The following is a 12,663-nucleotide window of genomic DNA, read 5'->3' on the forward strand; positions in this document are numbered from 1 at the left end:
CAAGCCGACCAATCACAGAGCTTGCGCTACGCGTTGTTGCGACGTGTAGTTACATTTTTTTGAGAGGTGCACGTCAGCGACGGCCACGGCGAAGGGCTATGCGTCAGCGCTGTAGCATACGCCGGTGTTTGACACAGAAGTATAAATCAGCCTTTAAGGTTGCTTAGGTAATGTTCATCATGATTCACTGGGAATGAATGAGTTTATGTGCCAATGAAGTTGTCAAAAGTATAAAGTTCAGTACCAATCGGTACTTGTGTTGTCACGATACTGGAATTCGATATATTAATCGGTACTGCAGTTTTAAAAAAGTCCATTTCACAGTGGTGAGTTCGGGGATGACTTTCACGGTCACATGAACACAATGGCAAATCAGCACTGTTCAAAAATGTGCTCAACAGTGCTCAAATGCTAGCAGGAAATGGATTTTTAAAATTTCAGCACCAAATAGTTTCAAATTCCAGTATCGTGACAACACTAATCGATACAGAATTCAAAAAATGTTCATGCTGATCTGTGTAGATCAGGGGTGCCCAAGCTCGGTCCTGGAGGGCCGGTGTTTCGCATATTTTAATTCCAACCCCCATTAAACACACCTGTACCAGCTAATCAAGCTTTTTCTAGTTATACTAGAAACGTCATGGGCCAACACTGGCGACATGGTCAGAGTATTTAAGACCCCTTTACACTAATACATTTTAGTTTTAAAATGATGTTTTAGAATGAAAATGATCCACGTCCACACTGGCATTTCACCTAGCGCAGTGGTTCTCAAACTGTGGTACGTGTACCACTATTGGTACGGAGGCTTCCTTCTGGTGGTACGCGGAGGAATGAAATATGTCATGTACATGCTACATATATTTCAAAATTTATCAAAAATTGGGTATATTATATCCCATAGATCACATAGCCTATATTTCTGAGGTAATCTGCCATGTTTTTTTTAACTGTGCAGAGTTGTAGCTGCTTTACTAGGCCTACTACGCTACTGTATTTCAATACTGCTCATTTTGGTGGTACTTGGAGAGACAATTTTTTTCTGAGGTGGTACTTGATGAAAAAAGTTTGAGAACCACTGACCTAGCGTTTCTGAACAGCTCTCCGTCCACACTACACCACTGAAAACACACCTGAACCAGCTAATCAGGTTTTTTCTAGTTATACTAGAAACCTCTAGGGAGGTGTGTTGAAGGAAGTTAGAGCTCTTTTTTTTTGTATCACAACATGATTTTATATTCTGTAGCTGATTGTGATAACATTTCCTCATGTTCAAAATTAACTTTATAGCTTTTTTTTTTAAATCTGTTGTACCAAACCTGTATCAAACCGTGACCCCATTAGGCATGTACTGAACCATGACGTCTGTGTACCATTATACCCCTAGTTTACAGGCAGGAAGTGAAGAATGTATACTGACATCATGCATATTTGTTACAAATCTTTGTATGTTTGTGCAGGATGCAAGACTCAATTACTGACCACTCGTTTCAGTCAGAATCTCTTCTGTGGATAGACAATAAGGGCCTACTCACACTATGCCATCCGTACCATGCCCAGGCCCGTTTCTCGGATCGTTTGAGAAGTGTGAGTGTGCTGAATCAGGCTCAAGCACGGTTCACTTGGCCGGCCCTGGCCCGGTTGGAAGAGGTGTGCCTGAGTCCGGTTTACTTAGGCTTTGGCGCGGTACGCTTGTGTGTGAGTGCAAAACGGGCCAAAGTCCGAAACTGAAAGCGAGACGTGACTTTTAAGGGACTGTTTCATATGGATTTATTAATAATTCTTACTGTTCAGTGAACGCAAACTGCCGTAGCTTATTAAAGACGCAAACCCCTCACTGCACGACAGCTGCGCGCCTTCAGCAGACCTCCTCATTCCTGCAGCACGAGAGCTTTATGATTGTTTATGAGCGCCAAAAGTGGCGGATCTGTTCGGCAAAATATCTGACTGCGTTTCCCCGCATCCTTAAGGACTGTTTCGCGAAATATTTGACGGCATATCAAACGACTGAAACGATATAACTAGAGAAATCTCCACTGTGCTGCTGAGTGAGAGCGCTTCTCACTGAACAGCCCAGCATCGATGACGTAAGCCCGTTTGTGGTGTGAGCGCGGGCCGTCAGGGGAGACGGGAGGGGGGACAAGCATGCTTTGGCCCGGTTCGAGGCAACTGTACCTAGTGTGAGTACGGCCTAACTTTATTTTTTGTGCATTTTGATACTTGAAAATATAAAATTTATAAACATTTTTTTTTGTGGTCATGTTTTTAGTTTGTTTAAGCTTGTTTTTTTTCCTTTACTAGAGTGCAGAACTAAATTTCTAACCTGAGTAGCTTTGAGTCCGTTGAAGTGTGTCTCATACGGTTGATTGTTTACATATTTCCTGGCTTACCATATGAAACAGTGGCCTTCAGAGTGTTACACAGCACCATGCTTGATCAGTTCTTTGATGATATTGCATTGCACAAGAAAACTATTGCACTTTTGCTTGTCAAGTGCTTTTTTTTTAAATGAAGTTATCCAAACAGGGACTGAGCTCAAATTAATACGTGTGCTTGGTCAACTAAACTTAAATCATGCGTGTTTGTGTATTTGCAGATTGAAAGTGCAGCGGAGGAGCCAAGAGTGTTGTGTATAGTGCAGGACACCACCAATGCCAAGACCGTCAATGAGAGGCTGACGCTCAACCTGCCCGCCTCCACCACTCTCAGCAAATTCTTTGAAGATGTGGCGCACAAGGCTGGATACGTCAACGGCACTTTCTGCCTGTCATGGGCCAACACTGGCGACATGGTGAGAGTCTTTAAAGGGCCATGAAACCCCCTCGTTTCAGCAGGGTGTTTTCACACCTTTACTTTGGAAAAAGTCAGAAAAGTGGGCGTGTCCAGCTCTGTTTAGGGGGAAGTGTCGGAGAAAGGAAAGAGGCATGGTGTGGGAGTGTCTATTTGGGCACGCGCTGACTTTCAGAGTAAAAACACACACACACTACATGGACATCTGTAGTCAAATTATTTGCCAAATTATTAAATGGTGGACTTTAACTGCAGTCTGGCTCTTTCATTCAGGGAATTCATTCATGTCCCTCGCGACAAACGAGATATTTGATTCGAGGAACTGCTCTAAGGGTGTATTTTTCATGCAATGTTTGATACCGCAGGGTGAATGAGAGAAAAAAAAACCCTCTGCATTTCCCGGAAACTTAGATGCACACGGCAGGTAGCGTCAGAAAGCCGCGTGTGTTATTCCGGTCACAAACTGCGGTGAAAATCCTACACGAGGTTAAAGTTTGGTTGTGGTTCTAACATGTTTACACTCGGTGTAATAGTTTGTTCGATGCGAACAAACTGAATAAACAAAGAGCACTGGTCGCTCACTTATCAAATCTGTAGAGACAGGACAATCACCAGTAACTAGAGCCGCGTCTTTATTAAGAGGAGACTACAAGCAAATCCGGATCTCAGCGTTTGCAGATGAGAACAGCTCTCAAGTAAACAATAATCCTCCTTAGACACGTAAGTTAATGTTGTCGAGCGTCGCGTACACTGTTAATCCACGCGTGACTCCAGCTGAGCTCTCACAGAGAGAAAATGAAAACAAAACTTAACTGCAGCAAACTATAAAAGCAACACTTCATGCTTGTTTTGCCAACACAACGTGGCGTCTTTGCCGTCTACACTGTGACAGTAATGAATATTAATGAAGTTGCACAATAGAGCGCGCTGATTGGTTTGAACCAAGCCTTACTCATGCATTAATGCATCACACTGAAATACTGCAAAAACAACCAATTAACACTTTTTAGTGAAATATAGTTGTCCTAATAGTGTTTATAGCAGTGTGGGACACATATACGACTGTCAACAGCTCAAAAAATGTGTTTTGGTGTTTCGTGACCCTTTAAGGCCCCTTTACACTAATACATTTTAGTTTTAAAATGGCGTTTTAAAATGAAAACTAAACTTTAAATGCACAAAACAGGGAGGAGCGGTAAGGGGAAGGGCTAAGGGATACTTAATATTCTTAAAAAGGTCTTAAAATGTCTTAAATTTGACATTATGATATCTTCAGAAACTCTGTTCTTAATAAACACTTAGCTAATGGTATCAGCTGTCAGCGAAAATGAGTATTGGCATATTGGACCTGTGCATCCTGCTGTGGAGATATGATTATGTTTACTGCTTCATTCTCTATCTAACTGCGTGTTAATCCCAGCGCTGACCCAGCACACAGCATGTAGCTGCAGGTAACTCTTTGAGTAGGTCAGTGGATTAAGGCCTGTTTCTACCACCACCCATGTTGCTCTCCCACCAGTAGACCTGTGGGCAGTTTACTCGTACATGATGTCCCTCAGGTAGCACAGCCTTTTCTTCCATGCTAAATAAATGCTCCGAAGAGATGTGCTATATCTGCAGTTAAATCTTTTCTCTGTGAAGGTCGTTCTGCATGTTTACGCTTGCTCTTTGCATTGTGTTCCAGACAGCATTTGTCGTTTTCTTTGTTTCGTACTACCACTTACTCTTTATCCATTCATATGTCACTTTTTTGTTCCTCTACTCTCTCTCTCTTTTACAACTGAAGGCTCCTCTGGACCAGGCCAGTGAAATGTCCCTGGTGATGTCCGGTTTTGAGGCGGGGAAAAGAAATTTTCTGCAGCTCACAGACAAGGATGGGGAGCAGCCGCAGATCGCTTCAGTGAGTTGTTCAGTTCATGTCGTCGGTTATTTTTATTGGTAACACTTTACTATAAGGTTCATTAGTTAATGCATTTACTAACATGAACTAATCATGAACAACACATATAAAGCATTTATTAATCATAATTGAACATTTACTAATGCATTATTAACATCCAAGTCCATGCTTGTTAACATTAGTTAATGCACTATGAGTTAACATGAACTAACAATGAACTACTGTATTTACATTAACTAACGTCAACTAACATGAACAAATACAGTAGTAAATGTATTGTTCATTGTTTGTTCATGTTAGTAAATGCATTAATTAATATTAACTAATGAACCTTATTGTAAAGTGTGACCTTTTTATTACATATTCAACGTAAATTGTGTCAAAGCAAACTTAACATATACAGTCGAAGTCAAAATCATCAGCCCTCCTGATTTTTTTTATTATTATTATTTTTTATCTTTTCAAATAGTTTCCAAGTGGTGTTTAACAGAGCAAACATCTTCTAGAGAAAGTCTTATTTGTTTTATTTTTGCTAGAATAAAAGTAGCAAATAATAATTTTAAGGTCAATATTATTAGCGTCCAATCAGTTTTTTACTTTGTGTCCTCCATTTGAATTTTGCGCACCATCAGGATCGTGTAAACAACGTATAGACCTTAAAATTGTTTTTAAAAAGCAGCAAATAATAATAATTAAAAAAAAGAAAAAATTTATACACGCACACACACACGCGCGCACACACAGTTGAAGTCAGAATTAATTTTTTTTTCTTATTTAAATATTTCCCAAATTATGTTTAACAGAGCAAGGAAATTTTTACAGTATGTCTGATAATATTTTTTCGTCTGGAGAAAGTCTTATTTGATTTATTTCAGCTAGAATAAAAGCAGTTTTTCATTTTTTAAAAAACATTTTAAGTTCAAAAGTATTAGCCTCTTTAAGCTATATATTTTCGATAGTCTACAGAACAAACCATCGTTATACAATAACTTGCCTAATTACCCTAACCTGCCTAGTTAACCTAATTAACCTAGTTAAGCCTTTAAACATCACTTTAAGCTGTATAGAAGTGTCTTGAAAAATATCTAGGCAAATATTATTTACTGTCGTCATGGCAAAGATAAAATAAATCAGTTGTGAGAGAAAAGTTAATAAAACTATTACGTTTAGAAATGTGTTGAAAAAATCTGCTCTACATTAAACAGAATTTGGGGAAAAAATAAACAGTGGGGCTATCAATTCAGGGGAGCTAATAATTATGACTTCAACTTTATATATATATATATATATATATATATATATATATATATAAAATATGCAAAATACTAATAATTTTGACTTCAACTGTTAATAACCAAATGCGACTGATCAAACGTAAGATTAAAAAATCACAATCAGACACTTACTCAACATTTGTGACAGGCCTGCTGGAAGGTAAGCCTCATTAATTATTCACCTGTGACTGTCTTACAGGATGAATCTGCCACAGCAGACAGCGGTGGTCTTGATGACAGCTCTCAGGATCGCTTCATCGGACCCTTACCGCGGGACGGTACTGTAGGCTGCAGCAGTGACTACAGCAGCCCCAGTTATTCCTACTCCTCCATACTCAACAAATCAGAGACAGGTAGCGCTGCTTAACCATGCTTTGTTGGGCTACTTTGCCTTATATAAATAAATGGTAATATTTTATTTTAATGGTACCTTTTGCACATTTATCTTTGACTTTAAGTCAGTTGTGGACATTAACAAAGTGTTTGTACTTCACTACTAAACTTGAGTACATATTTTATGTACAGTTAAAGTCAAAATGATTTGCCCTTTTGTGATTTTTCTTTTCTTTTTTTCTTTTTCAAGTATTTGCCAAATGATTTTTAACAGAACAAGTTATTTTAACAAAGCATGATATTTTTTTTATTTTGGAGAAATTCTTATTTGTTTTACTTTGCATGAATAAAAGCAGTTTTTATTTTTTTAAAGCCATTTTAGGGTCAATATAGCCTCCTTTAGCTATATTTATTTCGAGTTTCTACAGAAAAAAACATTGTTATACAATAACTTGCCTAATTACCCTAACTTATCTAATTAACCTAGTTAAGCCCTTAAATGTCATGTTAAAGTAAATACTAGTGTCTTCAAAAATATCTAGTAAAATATTATGTACTTTTCCTAGTGATGGGTTGTGGCTGGAAGGGCATCCGCTGCGTAAAAACGTGCTGGATAAGTTGGCGGTTCATTCCGCTGTGGCGACCCTGGATTAATAAAGCGACTAAGCCTTCATGGCAAAGATGAAATAACTTAGTTATTAGAAATAAGTTATTAAAACCATTATATTTAGATATGTGTTCAAAAAATATTTCCGTTAAATAGAAATTTGGGGGAAAGTAAAGTAAATTATACAGGGGGGCTAATATTTCAGATGGGCTAATCATTATGATTTGAACTGTATCTGTAAGTTATTGGAGTGTATTTATAGTAGGAAATCTTCACTACATTGCAAAATAAAATACTGTTCCTTTCATTGTACATTTTATTCCACTATAGTTTCTAAATAAAAAAAGAGTAAAAAGTTATTTTGAAGGGGAGTAATTTTCACCTGCACAGAGACAGGATAGTAGTGCTTTTATTGTGTCAGTACACCTGTTAAATTAGTTCACAAATTGCACTGAAAAATATAAAAACATGTATTTTCTCTTTAGCATTTTAATTGTATTCTTGTTGGTGTTTTATTGTTTGCCTTGTCTATCTGGTTTTATTTTTTACTCTAAGCACTTTGGAAAGCTTTTCTCTTTAATGTGCTATATGAATAAATTGTCTTTTTTTTTTTTTTTTTTTTTGCGAATTGGACTGTCAACTGTCCATGATTCAAATGAGTTATTCAGCAAAAGTCTCCAGTAAATGATTCACCCATTCAAATGATTCATGTAGAGCAAGTCTCTACTAAATGATTCACTAATTATACAAACTGATCTTAGTGGGCTTAAATGTGGTTTTACATTTTAACTGTCATGAATTATTTTAGTTATTAGAGCAGGACATGTTTTAACAATCGAGTTTTCTTGAAAATTAAATATTCATCACTAAGTACTATTACTTAAGTTAGTTTACTCAAGTACTTTTTGAAAGATTAATAAAAAAATGCAAATTTTCATCATGTATAACAAACCATCATTACACAATAACTTGGCTGATAATCCTAATGATGCCTAGATACAATAATAACCTGATTATTTTTTGTTTATATTTCCTTTGAAGTATGGTATAAATCGCAAAAATACAGACTTTCCTCTATGTCTCCCATTCAATTTTGCACGTTACCTGAATCTTTTTTTCATTAAATATTTTCCCGGGTCTGTACGTGCAACAAATGGTTGGGGCTTGAATTCTGTAGCGACGTCACGTCGACACCCCTAAAGACTCGTTACAGCGGCGATTCATTTAAACCACTCTGAGTTGACTCTTTTATAGATAGTTTTAAACATGGCACACTTTCAGATGTAAGCCTTAGCTGGTTATTTAACTTCACTTAGAGCTTTGTTACACACCGCATGGAAGGTCATTTTCAAAAACCCATAATAGGGGCTCTTTAATGATTAGTTGTTCATCTTTACACTGTATGCAGTAATGGAGGCTAAACAAGTAGTGAGAGAAAACACCTTTAATAACCTAAGAAAGCATTTAGGAGCCACAACTTCTTCTGTCATCATTATATTTTACAGGGAAGACAAAATGCTTTCATACATGCGATCTGAATGACAAATCTAAATTTAGTTAAATAGCATGTAGTTTCGATGTAAGTTATAATTAACACAATGTGTTAAAGGAACACTGAAAATAAAGTCATACCAGCTTAACTGTTTTTTCATCTTGTTTCAAGGTTATGTTGGTTTGGTCAACCAAGCGATGACCTGTTACCTGAACAGCCTCCTGCAGACCCTTTTCATGACCCCTGAGTTCAGGAATGCACTCTATAAGTGAGCTTTCAGTTTCTATACACATTTTCAATCGTACAACTGTATCCTCCAACACTTTTGTTTTTTCTCCACCAGTTGGGAGTTTGAGGATTCTGAGGAGGATCCGGTCACCAGTATTCCATACCAGCTCCAGAGGCTGTTTGTTCTCCTGCAGACCAGTAAAAAGCGTGCCATCGAGACCACAGACGTGACCCGCAGCTTTGGCTGGGACAGCAGTGAGGGTATGAGACGTCACTTTAAACGTCCGTTCAAGAAACTTTATCCACATTAGCGCTGCGGTTATCAGATAGCAGGAGGAGTCTTGATTACTGTGAAACTCTTTACCTTGTGTGTTTCGCAGCTTGGCAGCAGCATGACGTCCAGGAGCTTTGCCGAGTAATGTTTGATGCACTGGAGCAGAAGTGGAAACAGACTGAGCAGGTATGTGCAAACCACACCTCCTCGTTGTATAATTCTAATGCACAACCACCAATAAGATCCCTACTTCAGGGCAAGGACAAACGATCCAGTGTTGAGCGAAGTAAAAATAATTTTAGAGAGTACCAAAGCTTTTTCTGATTGTGCAAATAGCATGTGTGTCTTGCAGGGTTCCTGGAATATCTGGAAAATCATGGAATTTTGAAATATATATTTGTCCAAGTCATGGAATATTGTGGATTTACATAGTCATTTTTAGGCATATTTATTTGTCCTTTTTAAAGTGCCCTATAATAAAAATCTGAATATACCAAGGTGTAGTAGAATAATAAGAAATCAGTATATGGAAACGGACATACCGCGAGCCTCAAAGATCATTGTTTACTCGTTATCATGTAAATTCCACAAGTGTAAAACCCCCGTGGACAATGGGCCAATCAGAGCACATAACAAATTGTGATGAGACTCTCCGCCTTCCGTATTTGCATGTACGACTACTTTAGGTCATTCATCCGGACCTGAAGTCATCCAGAGAACCCAGACTCATGCATCTCTGAGATCATAAGTATGCATGCCTCAGGCTGTGTTTGATAAGCAACAATGTTTTCTCACTAGAAAACTATGATAGTTTTCCTTCATTAGTTATTTTAAAGCTTACTAAGCTTTAAACTTACTTAGTATGTGGGATTTTTATTTTGAAACGCAACCACGGATTCAAATGTAGACTGTTGAATCATGTCAAATCCCTTAGCTCAACTGTCATCTGTTCATGCAGATAATATTACGTTCTGACTGTGTTTTCTTTGACATTATAGCTTAAAAATACAATGCAGTACATCTTTTAAACTCTCTATGTTTCATATTTTTTCCTACCCAACTTTCCACCCAAAGTATGCTTTTAATCATTAAGTAGATTTTACACTGACTAGTTTTTTGTTGAATAAAAATATGGGTATGGGTGTGTTTACTGAGCTCAGAGTTGTTTTGTGTTTGGCAATGTATGCTAAGTGTGTTCTTTCTTTTGTTTTTTGTTTTTTTTTCCCAGGCTGACCTGATCAACCAGCTTTACCAGGGCAAGCTGAAGGACTATGTGCGCTGTTTGGAGTGTGGCTATGAGAGTTGGAGGATTGATACGTACCTGGACATCCCTCTGGTCATCAGGCCCTTCGGTGCCAGCCAGGCTTTTGGCAGCGTGGTGCGTCTGCCCATCATTATGACCATTTTTGTTGTGTCTGTTTAATAGAAGATGTACAAGTTTAAGTCTGAATTTTTCTCATTGTCACCCTTTTTCTCAGTAAATATATTTCTAAAGGTGCTTTAAAATTTTCTTGGATGTTGGTAACAACAAAAGAAATCCATATATGCAAAGAAAACAAGACTAATTAGTTTACAAATTAAGTTGTGCGTAATAAAATTAACAAGGCAGGGAAAAAGTATTGAACACACGAAGAAAGTGATGTGTAGAAAGGCAGTGAAGGCCCAGACAGCAGCTGAAATCTCTCAGTAGTTCTTTAGCAACCTTCTGCCCTTCATTATTGTAAATGAATATTAGCTGCTTTAGTCCAACATCTACATTGGCAGGATGATGAAGATGAAACCAGAGTGGACATTTCAGTAAGACAATGATTTAAAACACAGCCAAGGAAACTCTCAAATGCTTTCAGAGAAGGAAAATCAAGCTGTAGAATGGCCCAGCCAATCACCTGACTTGAATCCAATAGATAATAAAAAAATAAAGATCAGATTTGATAGACGTGACCCACAGAACCATCAAGATTTTTACACTCTGTTGAAGTCTGTCAAAAAGTCTAACCTGAGCAATTCATGTGGCTTCATTCTCCATATGAGAATCGTCGTTAAGCTGCCATCACATGTTAACAACTCTTATTATTCCCAATAAAAAACATGACGCATTCATGCTTATTTTCCCCACTGTAATTGAAATAATAATAATCAGTGTATTTCTTCAACGTTGTCCTCATTGTCCACTAACTTTGTGTCAAACAGGAAGAAGCTCTGCAGGCCTTCATCCAGCCTGAGACTCTAGACGGGCCCAATCAGTACTTCTGTGAGCGCTGCAAAAAGAAATGTGACGCCCGGAAGGTGAGTCAGATCAGAGGCTAATATTATGAACGTCTCTCCCACTGTTCATGGTGTGATGCAGTGTTTCTTCTTCCTTTCCAGGGTCTGAGATTCCTTCATTTCCCATACCTGCTGACTCTGCAACTGAAACGCTTCGACTTTGATTACACCACTATGCACCGCATTAAACTCAACGACCGCATGACCTTCCCTGAGGAGCTGGACATGAGCCCCTTCATTGATGTCGAGGATGAGGTGAGAGACAGATTTATGTTCGTTTTTCTCATGCAATGTGGAATATCTCAAAAGTTGCCATTTTTTTTTGCTATACTGTTAATTGCAGTGTAGTCCACTATTTGTGAATATTAAATTCCAAAATAACTGATATTGAAACATTATATGATACTGTACTAGTACTGGTACTGTACAGCAGGGGTGGCCACCCAAATCAAACACACCTGAACCAATCAATTAGGACCTGAACACCACATAATAATTACAGGCTGGTGTTTTTTTTTTTTTTATAATTATTTTTTAGGGGGTTTTCACCTTTATTATGACAGGACAGTAGAGAATTCAGACAGTAAAGCATTGGGAGCAGGGAAGGGCAAGGATTGGCATAGGATCTCGAGCTGGGAATCGAACTCGGGTCGCCGTGAGCACGTTGGTGCTATATGTCAGCGGGCAGTACCACTAGGCTACTGGCGCCGACAGGCTGGTGTGTTTGATATAGGTTGCAGCTGAAATCTGCAGGAAGGTGGCTCTCCAGGAACAGGGTTGGCCACCCATGATATACAGGTTAGAGTATTAGTGTAACTCGAAGAAATTGTGGCAAATGTAATAACATTGTACATTAGAACTTACTTTGCAAATTATTACTATGCAAGTTATTAACATTAGTTTTTAACCTAAAAATGATTACATCTTCTATGATTTAAAGTTAAATGATTTGTCTTCCATTTTTCACCTTATTAGCAACATTATCAAAACAAAATTGCTGATAAGTTTGTATTTAATCATACATGCAAAATATTTAAAACCAAATAACAATTGTTTAGAAAAAAGTTATTTTCGTTCATCTTGTAATTAGAGTAATTTGGATCATTATAACATAAAGGGGTCATGAACTGAGAAACTATAAATTCCTTGATCTTTTGATATATAAGAGGTCATAATACTACAACCCCAAATCAGAAAAGGTTGGGACAGTATGGAAAAAAACTAATAAAAAAAACAAAGAAGCGATTTCTGCAGGCGATACAACAAACATTATTTAATGTGTTCCTCATGATTTTATTTTTTAAATAAACATCTATTCTAATTTTGGTTCTTGCAACACATTTCAAAAAAAGTTGGAACACTAAAGCATTTACCACTTTGTAATGTTGCCATTCTATTTCACAACACTTAAAAGATGTTTAGGGACTGAAAACACCAAGTGATGAAGTGTTTCAGGTGTAATTCTGTCCTATTTTTCCTGCAACAGTATGGGGTCTTCGT

The 12,663-nt window shown here is 37.7% G+C and overlaps 1 protein-coding gene across 2 annotated transcripts in view; it reads left to right on the top strand.

Moving 5' to 3' along the window:
• The window catches only part of usp47 (ubiquitin specific peptidase 47), a 74,067-nt gene that overhangs the window by 34,590 nt on the left and 26,814 nt on the right, over positions 1-12,663 (top strand). For both annotated transcript variants that reach the window (XM_021477371.3, NM_001331129.1), the window contains 9 exon segments: positions 2,597-2,791; positions 4,577-4,690; positions 6,164-6,317; positions 8,568-8,664; positions 8,740-8,885; positions 9,005-9,084; positions 10,127-10,276; positions 11,089-11,184; positions 11,266-11,418. In XM_021477371.3, the coding sequence (XP_021333046.1) occupies positions 2,597-2,791; positions 4,577-4,690; positions 6,164-6,317; positions 8,568-8,664; positions 8,740-8,885; positions 9,005-9,084; positions 10,127-10,276; positions 11,089-11,184; positions 11,266-11,418 (1,185 nt within the window).

This window comes from Danio rerio, chromosome 7 (genome assembly GCF_049306965.1).
Source record: "Danio rerio strain Tuebingen ecotype United States chromosome 7, GRCz12tu, whole genome shotgun sequence".
In the NCBI taxonomy this organism is placed as follows: domain Eukaryota; kingdom Metazoa; phylum Chordata; class Actinopteri; order Cypriniformes; family Danionidae; genus Danio; species Danio rerio.